At 48.8% G+C, this 16484-nt stretch overlaps 1 protein-coding gene across 2 annotated transcripts in view; it reads right to left on the minus strand.

Annotated features, from left to right (window-relative positions):
* The window catches only part of RAD23B (RAD23 homolog B, nucleotide excision repair protein), a 340024-nt gene that overhangs the window by 238365 nt on the left and 85175 nt on the right, over positions 1–16484 (minus strand). For both annotated transcript variants that reach the window (XM_030194313.1, XM_030194314.1), the window contains exon 3: positions 13158–13237. In XM_030194313.1, the coding sequence (XP_030050173.1) occupies positions 13158–13237 (80 nt within the window). The remainder of the gene's footprint in view (positions 1–13157; positions 13238–16484) is intronic.

Raw genomic sequence — 16484 nt, forward strand, 5'->3', positions numbered from 1 at the left:
ACTGGAAAGTGTCGGCCCAGGACGGCAAAACGCAGAAAGCGTTGATGAGGAGGCCAGATGGGAATATGCAGGTACGCTTCCTTGATGTCCAAGGAAGCCAAGAACTCTCCTGCCTTCACTGCCGCTATAACAGAGCGGAGAGTCTCCATGCGAAAGTGCCGCACTTTCAAGGCCCGATTGACCCCTTTGAGGTCGAGGATAGGCCGGACAGAACCTCCTTCTTTGGTACACAAACGTAAATGGAGTAACGACCCTTGCCAATCTGATTTTTCTGGCACCGGAACGACCGCACCCAGGCGTATCAGGTTGTCCAAGGTCTGCTGCACTGCCACAGCTTTGACCGGAGACTTGCAGGGAGAGAGTACAAACCGTCTCTTAAGGTCGGCAGAACTCTAACTTGTAGCCGTCTCTGATGACTTCCAGCACCCAAGCGTTCTGAAGTTACTCTGGTCCACTCGCCCAGAAACGAGGACAGGCGTCCTCCAATCTGCACTGGGCCATGGACCAGGACCCCGTCATTGGGTACGAGACCCTGGGGGAGGACGGAGGGCGTACCTCCGGGACGGCGGTCTCTGCGAAAGGCATGCTGCTTGGGGGAGAAGTTCCTTTTGAAGGAAGAGGGGGCAGAGGAGCCCGACTGCCCGGGCCGGGGTTACGACGGGCTTCCTGAAACCGTCCTCTGGAGATACCGGGGGCAAGCACTGGCCCGAGCCCTGACCTCTGATAACCTCTTGCCCTTAGACGTGCCGAGATCGGTCACGATTTTGTCCAGCTCGACCCCCAAAGAGCAGCTTGCCTTTAAAGGGCAACTTAGCCAGGCGGGACTTAGAGGCGTGGTCCGCAGACCAATGATTCAGCCAAAGCCAGCGCCGCGCAGAGACTGTCTGAGCCATGCCTTAGCCGAGGCTCTCAAGACATCATACAGTAAGTCTGCCAAATAAGCCAAGCCCGATTCCAGGGCCGGCCACTCAGCCCTCAAGGGAAGGATCCGAGGGGGGAAGCCCGCTGCACCATCGTCAGGCACGCCCTGGCCACATAGGAGCTGCAAACTGAGGCCTGCAAACTTAAGGCAGCCGCCTCGAAGGACGACCTTAAAGCCGCTTCCAATCTTCTGTCTTGGGCGTCCTTTAGTGCCGTGCCACCTTCCACCGGCAACGCCGTTTTCTTAGTCACGCAGTGATTAAAGAATCCACGGTAGGCCAAATAAAGGCCTCACGTTCACTTTCAGGCAAAGGATAGAGGCGGGACAAGCCCTAGCCACTTTGAGGCTCGCTTCCGGGACATCCCATTGAGCCGAAATTAAGGTGTGCATGGCATCATGCACGTGGAAGGTTTCTAGGCGGGCGCTTCGTCCCCAGCATAATGGCGGAAGCCAACAGGGGCTGAGGGAGAGACGTCCTCCGGAGAGGAAATCTTCAAAATGCTCATGGCCTGCATTAACAGGTGGGCAAATCCTCTGAGCGAAAGATCCGTGCTGCAGAGGGGTCATCCGCTCCATCCGAGCGGGAATCCATCTCCTCAAGGAATCCCCAAAGGACCGTTGGGAGAACTCAGATACACTGCCCTCATCTACATCAGAGGAAACAGCGTCCTCTAAGGCTGGGCATCCACCCGAGGGCGTTTACTCCGGGGGCCTCAACCCCTTTATCGGACAAGGGAGAAGGGGCAGCGTTCTGCATAAGGAAGGCCTGATGCAGCAGCCAAAATAAACTCGGGGGAGAAACCCCCCAAACTGTGCAATTCAGCAGCCTGGGCCACAGCCCTAGACGCACCTCCAACCGGCGCTCGCAAGAGCGGGGGAGCAACATGCTGCGCATCCAAGATGGCTGTCCGGCGCGACACTCCGCGAAGGAGCCGCGCGGGAAAGAACGGCGCTTAACTTTAGCCGCTTTTTTGCCGTCGCCCAAATCAAGGGCGGCCATGCATGAACGTCTCCCAGCTCAAGGGCGGCCCAAGAAGAAGCCGTCCGAGCAGAGTGGCCGGCCAAGATGGTGGAGGCGAGCAGCGGGGGATGGGCGTTTATGGCGGGAAAAACCGCCGCGCTGGAGGAAGACCCGGGGACACTGACGGCCTCCAAACTGACACCCAACAAGGGTGAGTCAGAATTTAAAACCCCCGCATCCCCGCTAGAAGCGCACACGCGGTCCGGGGAGCGATTCTTCGCGCCCTCCGACGCCATAGGCCACGCAGAGATCAATCGGGGAACCCCCTGCCCGCTATAAAAAGGTAAAAATTACCTGCTTCTTGCTCCGAGCTGTAACGACCTGGTGTCCCAGTGAGTAGCTGCAATAACGTTTAAATAAACGTCGAAATAAACGCCCTTAAGGACGTCCAAATTTTTTTTTTTTTTTTTTTTAACGGAGCCAGCGGGAGGGGGGAGAGACAAGGAGGGACCTGGCGCCACCAGGTTTGCACTTGCTCAAGAAGAGCCCTCAACCCCAGGCACTCAACAAAACCTAAAATTAGGCTTGGAGGCCTAGCCAGAGCTGCTGCTGTGTGTGACCACCACCTGCTGAGATAGAGAACATAATGAGGAGTTTCGGCAGCACATGACCACATATAGGGAGGCAAAGGATTGCTCTCTATCTCCACCTGCTGGTAGATGGACACAACCCACAGTCTATGGATTGATCAGCATGATGATATGGAATAAAGTGTAACCCCCTACGAGAAAGCTACACTGGCTCCTCTTAAAGAACGCATCACGTTTCAAATATGTACTCTAGTTCACAAAATCATTCACGGAGACACCCCAGCCTACATGTCAGACCTAATAGATTTACCATCCAGGAATGCTAAAAAATCATCCCGCACATTCCTTAATCTTCACTCCCCAATTGCAAAGGTCTAAAGTACAACTAACGCATGCGTCAACCTTCTCCCTACATGAGCACACAATTCTGGAACGCACTACCGCGCAACTTGAAAACGATCTATGACCTAACTAGCTTCCGTAAACTACTGAAGTCCCATCTCTTCAACAAGGCATACCACAAAGATCAACAAATGACACCTCCTCCACATATATTCAGAATTGTCTATAATATTTGCTTGTAATACTACTATCATGCTTTATCATTATCATGTTATCCAAGATTCTTCTGTAATACTAAATGCCTGTTTTTATATGTTTCCACTATCCATGATGTATTGTAAGCCACATTGAGCCTGGGAAAATGTGGGATACAAATGAAATAAATAAATAAATATAGGTGTATTGCAACAGAACACCCACCATTTAGTAACCACTGAATACTTGGGCATGCAGGCACCAAATGCTCCGGCTTGCCAAGACCAAAACAGACAAGCAGGTTTTAGGACACCAATAAATTCTTAGGAACCTTAAACGCTGGACAGGATTTTAAACTGGACCCTCTGGGTCACTGGTAACAATGGAGCAAATTCAAAAGAGTAATGTGATCAACCCTTCTTTTTCTTAAGAATCACTTTAGTGGCAGTATTTATCAGCAGTTGCAATCATTTCAGCTGAAGACCAGAAGTACTGTGGTACAATGAGTTACAATACTCAATGCAAATCAAAATTAAAGAATGTGCAATAGTCAGAAGATCCTACTTATCCAATATGATCTTAATCATAGCTGCATCAATACAATAAATAAAAGTCTCCACAACAGAGAGTACCTAACATTCCAATTAAAGCTACCCATCTAAAGAACCTGTATGTATGTAAACCACTTTGGTTATACCACAGAAAGGCAGTATATCAAATCTATGACATCCCCCTCCAAAGTACTCAACCACAAGTTCACAACCCAGCCTTTCCTCAAGGCACACAGGTATCACCCAGTCTTCAACTTTTCACCCAGAGAACTTAGCCTCTTTCCCTACACCCCAAGGTAACCCCCTCTCCTATAAAACCCCTACCCACAGGACAAACTTTCATATATTTTGCCTAACCCCAAAGTCTACTTTGCTTATTAGCGAAGGAAAGTGGCTGCACAAGAAGCTACTTCCTTCTCAACACTCAAGCCTGACTGACATACTGGAAACATGTGGGACAAGGAGAACCACATGGTTCATAGACTTCAATCAGGCTTAAGTGATAGAGGAGGAGGAGGATGTCGCCCACCATGGTAAATTATGTCTTACCTGATAATTTTCTTTCCTTTAGCTGCAACACATGAATCCAGTAACTGGAGGGATGTGTCCATTTACCAGCAGGTGGAGATAGAGATTACAAACTGAGGTGAGTAATACTGGACGACCAGCCCCTCCATCAGTCAGTATATGTCACATCACAAAGCAGAATCCGGCACTAAATCGAAAAACTTCCTCACCAATGAAGAATTACAGCAGTCAACACTGAACCATAAAAAACAGCAGACTGCCAAATCTGGGAAAATCAAAGATGTCTAAACGTTTTGTTTCCCTTTAGTACTGTGTCTGAGTTTTCTTTTCTTTTTTTTTTTTTTTGAGGCAAAAGAGGAACAAACACACCAGTAAAGGATAAACACGACGATAACAAATCTGGAAGGATCCTGGATTCATCTGCTGCAAAACATTTTATACTGCTTATCCCAGAAATAGTGGACGTTTCCTTTAGGAAGCCATCCAAACCTTTTTAAAACTTTCCTAAGCTAACCGCCTTACCACATTCTCCGGCAACAAATTCCAGAGTTTTAATTACACATTGAATGAAGAAAAGGTTCTCGATTCGTTTTAAATTTTACTACTCTGTAGCCTTCATCGCCCATGCACCCCTAATCCTAGTATTTTTGGAAAGTGTAAACAGACGCTTACCTTACCTGTTCAACTCCACTTATTATTTATAAGACATCTATCATATCTCCCCCTCAGCCACCCTTTTCTCCAAGCTGAACAGCCCTAGCCGCTTTAGCCTTTCCTCATAAGGAAGTCGTCCCATCCCCGTCTCACTTTTGTCGCCCTTCTGTGCACCTTTTCTAATTCCACTATATCTTTTTTGAGATGTGGCGACAAGAATAGAACACAATATTCAAGGTGCAGTCACACCATGGAGCGATAGGAAATTAAAATTATGACCCGGGTAGTAGTGAGCCCTTGTGCCCCGGATCAGAGCACGGCAGAAATGGAGTGTTACCGCACTCAGTCCGGCAGCCAGCCAACCCCTAGCTAACCTGTAAAGTGACCACCGTTCACTGGGAGTTAAGCTCCCAGCTGCAGGCGGCCACCCAGGACTTCTGGAACCAGCGGGGTTGCACAGCCGCTGACCCAGGATGGCAGGAAACAGACACAGTCCAGAACCAGTTCTCCGTCAGGCAAAGACATAGTCAAAATCAGTCCAGGGTCAAGGCAGGCAGCAAACAAGTGTAATCCGAGGAAAACTAGCCAAGAATCCGATGCACAGGTAAACCAGGAACAGGAAAAATAGTCAGAACAGCACTCCCACAGCAACTCCTCAGAACAATTGAGGACGAGCAATGAAGGCCTGGAGACAGTGCCTTTAACTAGTGAAGCCAATCTGAGCAAACCAAACTCAGGTGAAGCCAACATGGCTGCCCCCATAGAGATCCTCCCAAGAACAAATATGGAGTTCCTTCCTGTTCTCGTTTATACAAGATGGCTGCCCCCTCCTGAGCTAGCCAAGATGGCTGCTGCCCTTGCTCCAAGTCGGATGCCCGACTTAGGAACTGAAACAGACCCTCCTAAGACTGAACCCTTGTCCCTTTTGGCGGAGCTGAGGAATGACTTAGCCGGGAGGAGCGTCGAACAGGTGAGGGACGTAACAAAATGTCCTCATTTTTCTTTTCCATTCCTTTCCTAATAATACCTAACATTCTATTTGCTTTCTTAGCCGTAGCAGCACACTGAGCAGAAGGTTTCAATGTATCATCAACGACAACACCTAGATCCCTTTCTGATCAGTGACTCCTAACGTGGAGCCTTGCATGACGTAACTATAATTTGGGTTCCTCTTTCCCACATGCATCACTTTGCACTTGCTCACTTACATAAGTACAGCGAATGATACATACCTGTAGCAGGTATTCTCCGAGGACAGTAGGCTGATTGTTCCCACGACTGGGTTGACGTCCACGGCAGCCCCTTGAAACTGGAAGAAAAATCTTGCGGGAGGTCATGCACGTGGGGTACGCCCACCGCGCATGCGCGACCGCTCAGTTTAAATGACAAGCAAAGGAATAAAAAAGACACAACTCCAAAGGGGAGGAGGGAGGGATGGTGAGAACAATCAGCCTGCTGTCCTCGGAGAACACCTGCTACAGGTATGTATCATTCGCTTTCTCCGAGGACAAGCAGGCTGCTTGTTCTCACGACTGGGGTATCCCTAGCTCCCAGGCTCACTCAAAACAACAAACAGGGTCAATTGGCCCTCGCAACGGCGAGGGACATAACAGAAATTGACCTACGAAGAACAAATAACTGGGAGTGCAGCCTGAACAGAACAAAACCGGGCCCAGGAGGGTGGAGTTGGATTCAAACCCCAAACAGATTCTGCAGCACCAACTGCCCGAACCGACTGTCACGTCGGGTATCCTGCTGGAGGCAGTAATGTGATGTGAATGTGTGGACAGATGACCACGTTGCAGCTTGCAAATCTCTTCAATAGTGGCTGACTTCAAGTGGGCCACTGACGCTGCCATGGCTCGAACACTATGAGCCGTGACATGACCCTCAAGAGACAGCCCAGCCTGGGCGTAAGTGAAGGAAATGCAATCTGCTAGCCAATTGGGGTCAAAAGAAAAACAGTTGGGCGGACTGTCTGTGGGGCTGTGTCTGCTCCAGGTAGAAGGCCAATGCTCTCTTGCAGTCCAATGTGTGCAACTGACGTTCAGCAGGGCGGGTATGAGGCCTGGGAAAGAATGTTGACAAGACAATTGACTTGTTAAGATGGAACTCCGACACCACATTTAGCAGGAACTGAGCGGGAGCGGTCACGAAGACGGCCGCACATGTGCGGTGGGCGTACCCCGCTGTGCGGGACCTCCCGCGAGGATTTTTCTTCTGGTTTCGACGGGGCTGTCGTGGACGTCAACCAGTCGTGAGAACAAGCAGCCTGCTTGCCCTCGGAGAAGAATGTAAGTACATAAGTAATGCCACTCTGGGAAAAGACCAAGGGTCCATCGAGCCCAGCATCCTGTCCACGACAGCGGCCAATCCAGGCCAAGGGCACCTGGCAAGCTTCCCAAACGTACAAACATTCTATACATGTTATTCCTGGAATTCTGGATTTTTCCCAAGTCCATTTAGTAGCGATTTATGGACTTCTCCTTTAGGAAACCTATCTAACCCCTTTTTAAACTCTGTCAAGCTAACCGCCTTCACCACGTTCTCCGGCAATGAATTCCCGAGTTTAATTACGCATTGGTGTGAAGAAACATTTTCTCCGATATGTTTTAAATTTACTACACTGTAGTTTTATCGCATGCCCCCTTGTCCTAGTCTATCATGTCTCCCCTCAGCAGTCTCTTCTCCAAGCTGAAAAGCCCTAGCCTCCTTAGTCTTTCTTATAGGGAAGTCGTCCCATCCCTGCTATCATTTTAGTTGCTCTTCGCTGCACCTTTGCCAGTTCCACATATCTTTCTGAGATGCGGCGACCAGAACTGAACACAATACTCAGATGTGGTCGCACCATGGAGCGATATAACGGCCTAACACATCCTCACACCTGTTTTCCATACCTTTCCTAATACCAACATTCTATTCGCTTTCCGAGCCGCAGCAGCACACTGAGCAGAAGGTTTCAGTGTATTATCGACGACGACACCCAGATCCCTTTCTTGGTCCGTAACTCCTTGGTGAGGCAAGATTTCCCTTCACTAAATCCATGTTGACTTTGTCTCATTAATCCATGCTTTTGAATATGCTCTGTGATTTTATTCTTTATAATAGTCTCTACCATTTTGCCCAGCATCGACATCAGACTCACCGGTCTATAATCCTTCCCGGGATCTCCCCTGGACACTTTTATAATTGGCGTTACAATTGGAACCCTCCAATCTTCTGGTACCACGCTTGAATTTTAAGGATAAATTACCTAGTTACTAACAACAGCTCTGCAAGTTTTTATTTTTTTAGCTTCCTATCAGTACTCGGGGATGAATTCCCATCTGGTCCAGGAGATTTGCTACTCTTCAATTTGTTAGAATGCCCGACATAAGGTCTCAACAGGTGGTCCCTGTTCAAGCAAGCAGAATCCTAAATTAAGGTTCTAGCCGGACACAGCCTACTTAACAGAGGGGGTTAGGTGGACCATACCTCACAGAACATGAACCAACATACGGATGAGCTGCCTACAGGGACGATCCCAACACTTGGCCGACGGGAACAGCCAAGGCCTAGCATAACTGCCGCCACAGGGAATTCTAGGCCCAACCCTTCTGCAACCAATCCATGCAAGAAGGCCCAAAATTTAGGAATTCAAGGCCTCAAAGGGCAACCAAGCTCGAACCTCACAACACGAGCCAAATGTACGCCAAATGAGCATATACTGTCAAGGTTGATTGTTTCCGGGCCCAAACAAGTTGGCTATCACCTCCTCAGGAATAGCCTTTCTTTCCTCAACGCACCCACTCAAGAGTCAGGCCGGTAAGACCAAAGCAGTAAGGATCCTCCATCCGCACTGACCTTGATGAGGAAGGCCTGATGAACCGGCAGACTCAGGGTGGCTCCCTAGGAGCCGCATCAAGTCCACATACCAAGGCCGTTGAGGCGAATCTGGAGCCACCAAGAATAAGACTGCCTGGGTACTGCCGTGACCCTGAGCAGCACCGGCCGATTAAGGGCCATGGAGGAAAGACAAGAAGCTCTGACTTGGACCACGGACTGGAGAACACGTTCCCAGTCGGCAGACCCAGGCTCTCTTCAGCTGAAAAGGACGGGCATTTTGACGATCTCATAGGTAAACCATCAGATCTATCTGAAAGATACCCCATTTCCGCAGAGCAGGTAGAATGCCTGATTTGATAACTCCCACTCATGCCAGAGTATGATGGCTGAGAAAGTCCACTCGCACACTGCTTTGCCCCACAATGTGTGCCGCTGACATACTCTGACTAGAGTCCAACTCTATTGCCGCAAGACGATTGATATAGCCACAGCCGTCGTGTTGTCCGAAAAAACTTGCACCTCCTGTCCGTCAACAGCTCCTGAAATGTCTGAAAGGCGTTCAGCACTGCACGCAGCTCCAGACGGCTGATCAGCCAAGCTGACTTCTGTGCTGTCCAGGTTCCCTGTGCATAATGATGAAAGCAATGTGCTCCCCAACCCGTCAGGCTAAATGTCTGCCCTGAAGTCACCAGTCCATACTGCGTTGGGCCTGAGGCAACCATGGCAGACAGCGCCGATAATCCTGAGATACCGGCGACCATCTGCACAGAAGCGAGGACTGAAGGTCTCATGTTAGCCCTCACCCACAGAACCACCTGCAAAGTTGTAGCCATGGAACCCAGAACCTGAACATAGACCCAGGCTCAGGGAGTCGAGAACTGCAGGAGATGGGAAATCTGAGAATGGAGTCCGTCCCACCGCTCCTCCGGCAGGAACACACGGCCCAGGGCTGTGTCGAAGCAAGCTCCCAGGTAATCCAACTTCTGAGATGGCACCAGATGGCTCTTGGGAAAGATGATAACGTAGACCAATGATTGCAGCAGAGCAATAACTTGGTCGGGGCCCTGCGTCTCTCCTGAATTGAGTCTGTCTGAATCAGCCAATCGTCCAGATAGGGATGAACTCTGATTCCCTCCTTCCATAGAAACGCCGCGACGACCACCATAACCTTGGAAAAGGTGCGGGGGCAGTGGACAGGCCAAACGGCAGAACCTGAAACTGAAATGACATCTGAGAATGGCAAAACAAAGGAAACGTTGGTGCAGGGGCCAAATAGGAATATGAAGGTAAGTCTCCTTGAGATCCAATGCCATGAGAAAGTCTCCTGTTGAACCACTGCAAAGACAGACCGGAGCGTCTCCATGCGAAAAATGCAGACTCTTCAAGAAATGATTCACCTTGCGGAGATAGAGGATAAGATGAAAAGATCCCCCTTTTTGTGGCACCATGAAATAAATGGAATATACTCGCCCGTCTGAAACTCAGGTCGCAGAACAGGTAGCACAGCCCCAATCTCCAAGAGGGAGTGCAGGGTGACAATGACTGCCACTCTTCTTGGAGGCGGTGGTGCAATGGGACTCCAAAAATGTGTCACCTACTGGCGAAGGAAACTCTAGTCTGTAATTGTCTTTGATAACATCCAGCACCCATTGGTCTGAGGTAATCTTGTTGCACTCTTCGTAAGAGTCAGGCGACCAATTAATGGAGAGTGGACCGACACCCCATCATTGGGAAGAACGCCCGCAGGTCCTGAACGTATGGTGGTAGTCATTTATCCCCTTGAAAGGAAAAGTGCTGCTGAAAGTGGGGACACAGGAAAATACCCTTAGGATGACTAACTCGATAACGACGAGCCTCCCTAAAACGAGGTCTGGCAGACCAGGTCCGAGGGGGTCATTCTGGGTTTGTCCGAGAGCCGCTGACCTTTGGAACCCCCCAAATTCAGGAATATGTGGCTCCAAATCCTCTCTAAAAAGCAGCTTACTACAAAAGGGTTAAACAAAAAGTGAGGTGCTGCTTGGACGCCAAATCTGCTGCCCAGTGTCGTAGACACAACAATCAGTGAGAAATACCACCAGAGCCATCTGCTTGGCTGAGGTCTGAACAAGACCATACAAGGAATCAGTAAGATAAGCTAGGCCAGACTCCATGTGGGGTACAAGAGACCCCAACGTAGAGGCCGCCTCCTGGTCTTGTTCCAGAACCCGTTGAAGCCAACTGAGGCAGGCCCTGGCCACACAGTACGACCTACATACTGAGGCCTGGACAGCCAACACAGAAACCTCAAAGGCATTCTTAAGAGAAGCTTCCAGACAGCGGTCTTGTACGTCCTTAAGAGCGACACCCCCTTCTACTGGAAGTATGGTCTTCTTCTGTCCACATAAAGGAGAACAAAGTTCTCCGCTTAGTCCGCAACTGGATAAAGACATTGCTCTAGATACTTTGAGGGTTCCGTCAGGATCTGACCATTAAGCTGAAATAAGTTCCTGGATGGCCTCGTGCACTGGAAATGCTTTAGAAGGCTTTCTTGTGCTGGCCATTTTAGGTTTAACCGAGGCAGCAGCCTGCACCTCTGGATCTGCAATATTTAAAGCTGACAAGGTGTTAGAAATAAGAGTCAGCAGTTCATCCCTATGGAACACACGGACAGCCGTAGGGTTGTCAGGTTCCTCCTGACACAACTCTCCCTTTCCTCCAGGTCATCCACCCAGGAGGGACGGAGTCTGTAGAGAATACAGCAACGGAGGGATGGGGAACCAGGCCCCAACGATGCCACCTCCGAAAAAGAAGAGATTTGCATTCCCTTCAAGGAAGGGTCCTCAGAGAGACCAAGCGGGACAGGGGCCAAAATTTCTGCCGCCGCATTAGCTGAAGGCATAGCCAGGGCCTGAAGCTGGGGCTGAGGAAAGTCCTTTTTAACATGAAGGCTTGATGTCAAAGAAGGACAAACTCCGGGGAGAAAGCCTCCCCAGAGCCCCCCCCCCCCCCCCCCCCCCACCAGTGGAGGGTCCTGCAACAGACAACAGAATAGAGAGAAGACCCGCAGGAGAAACAGCAACCTCTGGCGCACCGCAGACCGGATCTGAAACTGCCATCACCTGACAGACGGGAGCTGCATTGGGAGAGGGAGTTAAAATGGCAAACATGCCATCAGCGCGGGACAGGGACGACTCCAGAGCCACAGCACTGTCTCCTAACAAGGGCTCCGAACAGCCCGCCATACACAGCCCCTTTGCGTATCTTCAGCTCTCACAGCGGGAGCACCGTTTACTTATTCTTAACGCCATACTCAAGGCACACCGCAGAAGAAGAAGAAATCAAAGGCACTTACCCCACACCGGCAGCCAGGGCTAAGACAATGCCTCACAACAACAGTCATGCTGCTAAAAGACCCAGCAGGCAAAAAAAAAAAAAAATCCACAGGGGAGAAATGACCGGGAGCACTGACTGTGTTTGCAGTTGCTCCCCAAATCAGCAACTGCTTTTTTTCTTTTTGTCATCTGCCCTATTTTTCCTTTTTTTTTTTTTGTGGTAAGGAAGGTAACAGCCAGAAAAGACCTGCAGGGAGGCAAAAGGACATGGGTGAGGCAGGGACCCAGACAGGTATGCCCCCAAGGACGGCTCAACGTGGCCAAACACCCCAGATTCAACTGGTCAAAAACAACCCAGGAGTAGCCCAAGTCTAGAAGAATCAACAAGCTGGTGAGAAGTCGTCCACCATCTGCTGGAGATAGAGATATACTGGCTGATGGAGGGGCTGGTTGTCCAGTATCACTCACTTCAGTTTGTAATCTCTACCTCCACGTGCTGGTAGATGGACACAACCCACCAGTAACTGGATTCATCTGCTGCCTGTGCTAAGGAAGCAGGCACTTTCCTCCTCCTTCACTGTGAGCAGACTAGGCTCCGAGGGAAGACAAAAAATATTTCAAATAGTTTGTCCCATAGTTAGAGTTATATAGGAGGTAGGGAAAGAGTTGCTAAATTCTAGGGATGTGCTTTTTTTTCCCTACGGGGTGGGGGGGGGAGGAAGAGATTGTGCAGATGTAGTCCTTGATTCTTATGCAGATTTCTGACAGAAGGGGAATTCTGTGCAAATTTTGCAATGTGCAGTACCCACAGAATTCCCACAAAAGTACATACTACACAAATATAATGCACATTTTAATTCACTACACCAGCTTAAGTTATGCCAGTTTGGTAGCTCTTCCGACCTAAAGAACTGGGCAATATTCAAAATGTGTTCTACGTAAGATTCACAGGTTGAGACATACATAATGGAATCTGACCTACACACCAAAAGTTAGTAGTCACAGTTGCTGTTTAAAATTTAGATTTAATGTGTATTCTGAAATGCACAGATCAGCTGCACCATGATTAGCCAAATATGGTACAACAGAGGTCAAATGTCTTCAATAAATATTTTAGCATCCATATAGTTTGCTGTTTTGTATCATATGCTCTTATGAATGTACAGAAGCAAGCAAAAACAATAAATGTGAGCTGTTTCTCAGCATTTTTTTTAAATGTACAAATACCAGAGTGAGATTTGTTAACTGAGGTGGCACAAAGGAATCACAGCAACTTACTTTTGTCACCATAACCACAACAAAGTTTTTCTCATCAATTTTGTATTCTTTGAGAGCTGTATCATCATTGAGGATTTTACCTACACAAAAAAAATAATAATAAAAAGTTGATACTGTTGAAGAGCAGATTTACCGTTTCTTAATAACAGAACATAGCTAACATAGTAGATGATGGCAGATAAAGCGAATGATACATACCTGTAAGCAGGTGTTCTCTGAGGACAGCAGGCTGATTGTTCTCACAACTGGGTAGACGTCCACGGCAGCCCCCTCCAACCAGAAGAAAAGTCTCGCGGAGGTCCTGCACACCGGGCATGCCCACCGCGCGCATGCGCAGCCGTCTTCCTGCCCGTGCGCGACCGCTCCGTTAAATGACAAGCAAAGGAATAAGAAAAACGCAACTCCAAAGGGGAGAGGAGGGAAGGTGAGATCAGCCTGCTGTCCTCGGAGAACCCTGCTACAGGTATGTATCATTCGCTTTCTCCAAGGACAAGCAGGCTGCTTGTTCTCACAACTGGGGTATCCCTAGCTCCCAGGCTCACTCAAAACAACAGGGTCAATTGGGCCTCGCAACGGCGAGGACATAGTAACATACATAGTAGATGACGGCAGAAAAAGACCTGCACGGTCCTAGTCTGCCCAACAAGATAAACTCATATGTGCTACTTCTTGTGTATACCTTACCTTGATTTGTATCTGCCATTTTCAGGACACAGACCGTAGAAGTCTTGCCCAGAACTAGCCCCACCACCCAACCAGCCCCGCCTCCCAATCTCGGCTAAGCTTCTGAGGATTCCTTTATGTTTATCCCACGCATGCTTGAATTCCGCTACCTTTTTCATCTCCACCACCTCCCACGGGAGGGCATTCCAAGTATCTACCACTCTCTCCGTGAAAAATACTTCCTGACATTTTTCTTGAGTCTGCCCCCATTCACTCTCATATCATGTCCTCTCGTTCTACCGCCCTCCCATCTCCGGAAAAGGTTCGTTGGCGGATTAATACCTTTCAAATATTTGAAAATCTGTATCATATCACCGTTTCTCCTTTCCTCCAGGGTATACATGTTCAGGTCCGCAAGTCTCTCCTCATACGTCTTGTAACGCAAATCCCATACCATTCTCATAGCTTTTCTGTGCACCGCTTCCATTTTTTTTACATCCTCAGCAAGGTACGGCCTCCAGAACTGAACACAATACTCCAGGTGGGGCCTCACCAATGACTTATACAGGGGCATCAACACCTCTTTCCTTCTGCTGGTCACACCTCTCTCTATACAGCCTAGCAACCTTCTGGCTACAGCCACCGCCTTGTCACACTGTTCTGTCGCCTTCAGATCCTCAGATACTATCACCCCAAGATCCCTCTCCCCATCCATAATTATCAGACTCTCCCCGCCTAACACACACTTCTCCCGTGGATTTCTACTCCCTAAGTGCATCACTTTGCATTTCTTCGCATTGAATTTTAATTGCCAAACCTTAGACCATTCTAGTTTCCGCAGATCCTTTTTCATGTTTTCCACTCCCTCCCCGGTGTCCACTCTGTTACAAATCTTAGTATCGTCCGCAAAAAGGCAAAATTTACCTTCTAACCCTTCGGCAATGTGACTCACAAATATATTGAACAGAATCGGTCCCAGCACCGATCCCTGAGGCACTCCACTACTCACCTTTCCCTCCTCTGAGCGAATTCCATTCACCACCACCCTCTGGTTTCTGTCCGTCAACCAGTTCCTAATCCAGTTCACCACTTCAGGTCCTATCTTCAGCCTGTCCAGTTTATTCAAGAGCTTCCTGTGGGGAACCGTGTTAAAAGCTTTGCTGAAATCTAACTAGATTACGTCCTAGCACGTCCTTGATTCAATTCTCCAGTCACCCAGTCAAAGAATTCAATGAGAGTCGTTGACACGATTTCCCTTTGGTAAAACCATGTGTTTTGGATCTTGCAACTTATTGGTTTCCAGGAAATTCACTATCCTGTCCTTTAGCATCGCTTCCATTACTTTTCCAATAACCAAGTGAGGCTTACCAGCCTGTAGTTTCCAGCTTCTTCCCTATCACCACTTTTGTGAAGAGGGACCACATCCGCTGTTCTCCAATCGCACGGAACCTCTCCCGTCTCCAAGGATTTATTAAACAAATCTTTAAGAGGACCAGCCAGAGCCTGAGCTCCCTCAATATTCTTGGGTGGATCCCGTCCGGTCCCATGGCTTTGTCCACCTTTAGGTTTCCTAGTTGTTCATACACACTCTGTTCTGTGAACGGTGCTAAATTCACTCCACTCTCACATGTACTTTTGTCAGTCCATCTTGGTCCTTTCTCCAGGATTTTCTTCTGTGAAAACAGAACAAAAGTATCTATTTAGTAAATTTACCTTTTCTTCATCATTTTCTACATAGCGGTTTGCAGCATCTTTCAGTCTCACAATTCCCTTATTAGTCTTTTTCCTTTCACTAATATACCTTTGTCATCCCTCCTTACTTTCTAGCCATTGTTCTTCCTCACGCGCTTTCGCCAGACGTATCTCTCTCTTGGCTTCCTTCAGTTTCATCAATGGCGAGGACATAACAGAAATTGACCTACGAAGAACAAATAACAGAGTGCAGCCTGAACAGATAAAACCGGGTCCAGGAGGGTGGAGTTGGATTTAAACCCCAAACAGATTCTGAAGCACCGACTGCCCACACTGCGTCGCATCGGGTATCCTGCTGGAGGCAGTAATGTGAAGTGAATGTGTGGACTGATGACCACGTCGCAGCCTTACAAATCTCTTCAATAGTGACTGACTTCAAGTGGGCCACTGATGCTGCCATGGCTCTAACACTATGAGCCGTGACATGACCTCAAGAGCCAGCCCAGCCTGGGCGTTAGTGAAGGAAATGCAATCTGCTAGCCAATTGGAGATGGTGCATTTCCCGAAAGCGACCCCCTTCCTATTGGGTCAAAAGAAACAAACAATTGAGCGGACTGTCTGTGGGGCTGTGTCCGCTCCAGGTAGAAGGCCATGCTCGTTTGCAGACCAATGTGTGCAACTGACGTTCAGCAGGGCGGGTATGAGGCCGGTGAAAGAATGTTGGCAAGACAAATGACTGGTTAAGATGAAACTCAACACCACCTTTGGCAAAACTTAGGGTGAGTGCGTATAAGGAGCACGAGCTACCAGGGCTTGAAGCTCACTGACTCTACGAGCTGAAGTAACTGCCACCAAGAAAATGACCTTCCAGGTCAAGTACTTCAGATGGCAGGAATTCAGTGGCTCAAAAGGAGGTTTCATTAGCTGGGTGAGGACGCGTTAAGATCCCATGACACTGTAGGAGGCTTCACA

Source organism: Microcaecilia unicolor, chromosome 2 (genome assembly GCF_901765095.1).
Source record: "Microcaecilia unicolor chromosome 2, aMicUni1.1, whole genome shotgun sequence".
Classification (NCBI taxonomy): domain Eukaryota; kingdom Metazoa; phylum Chordata; class Amphibia; order Gymnophiona; family Siphonopidae; genus Microcaecilia; species Microcaecilia unicolor.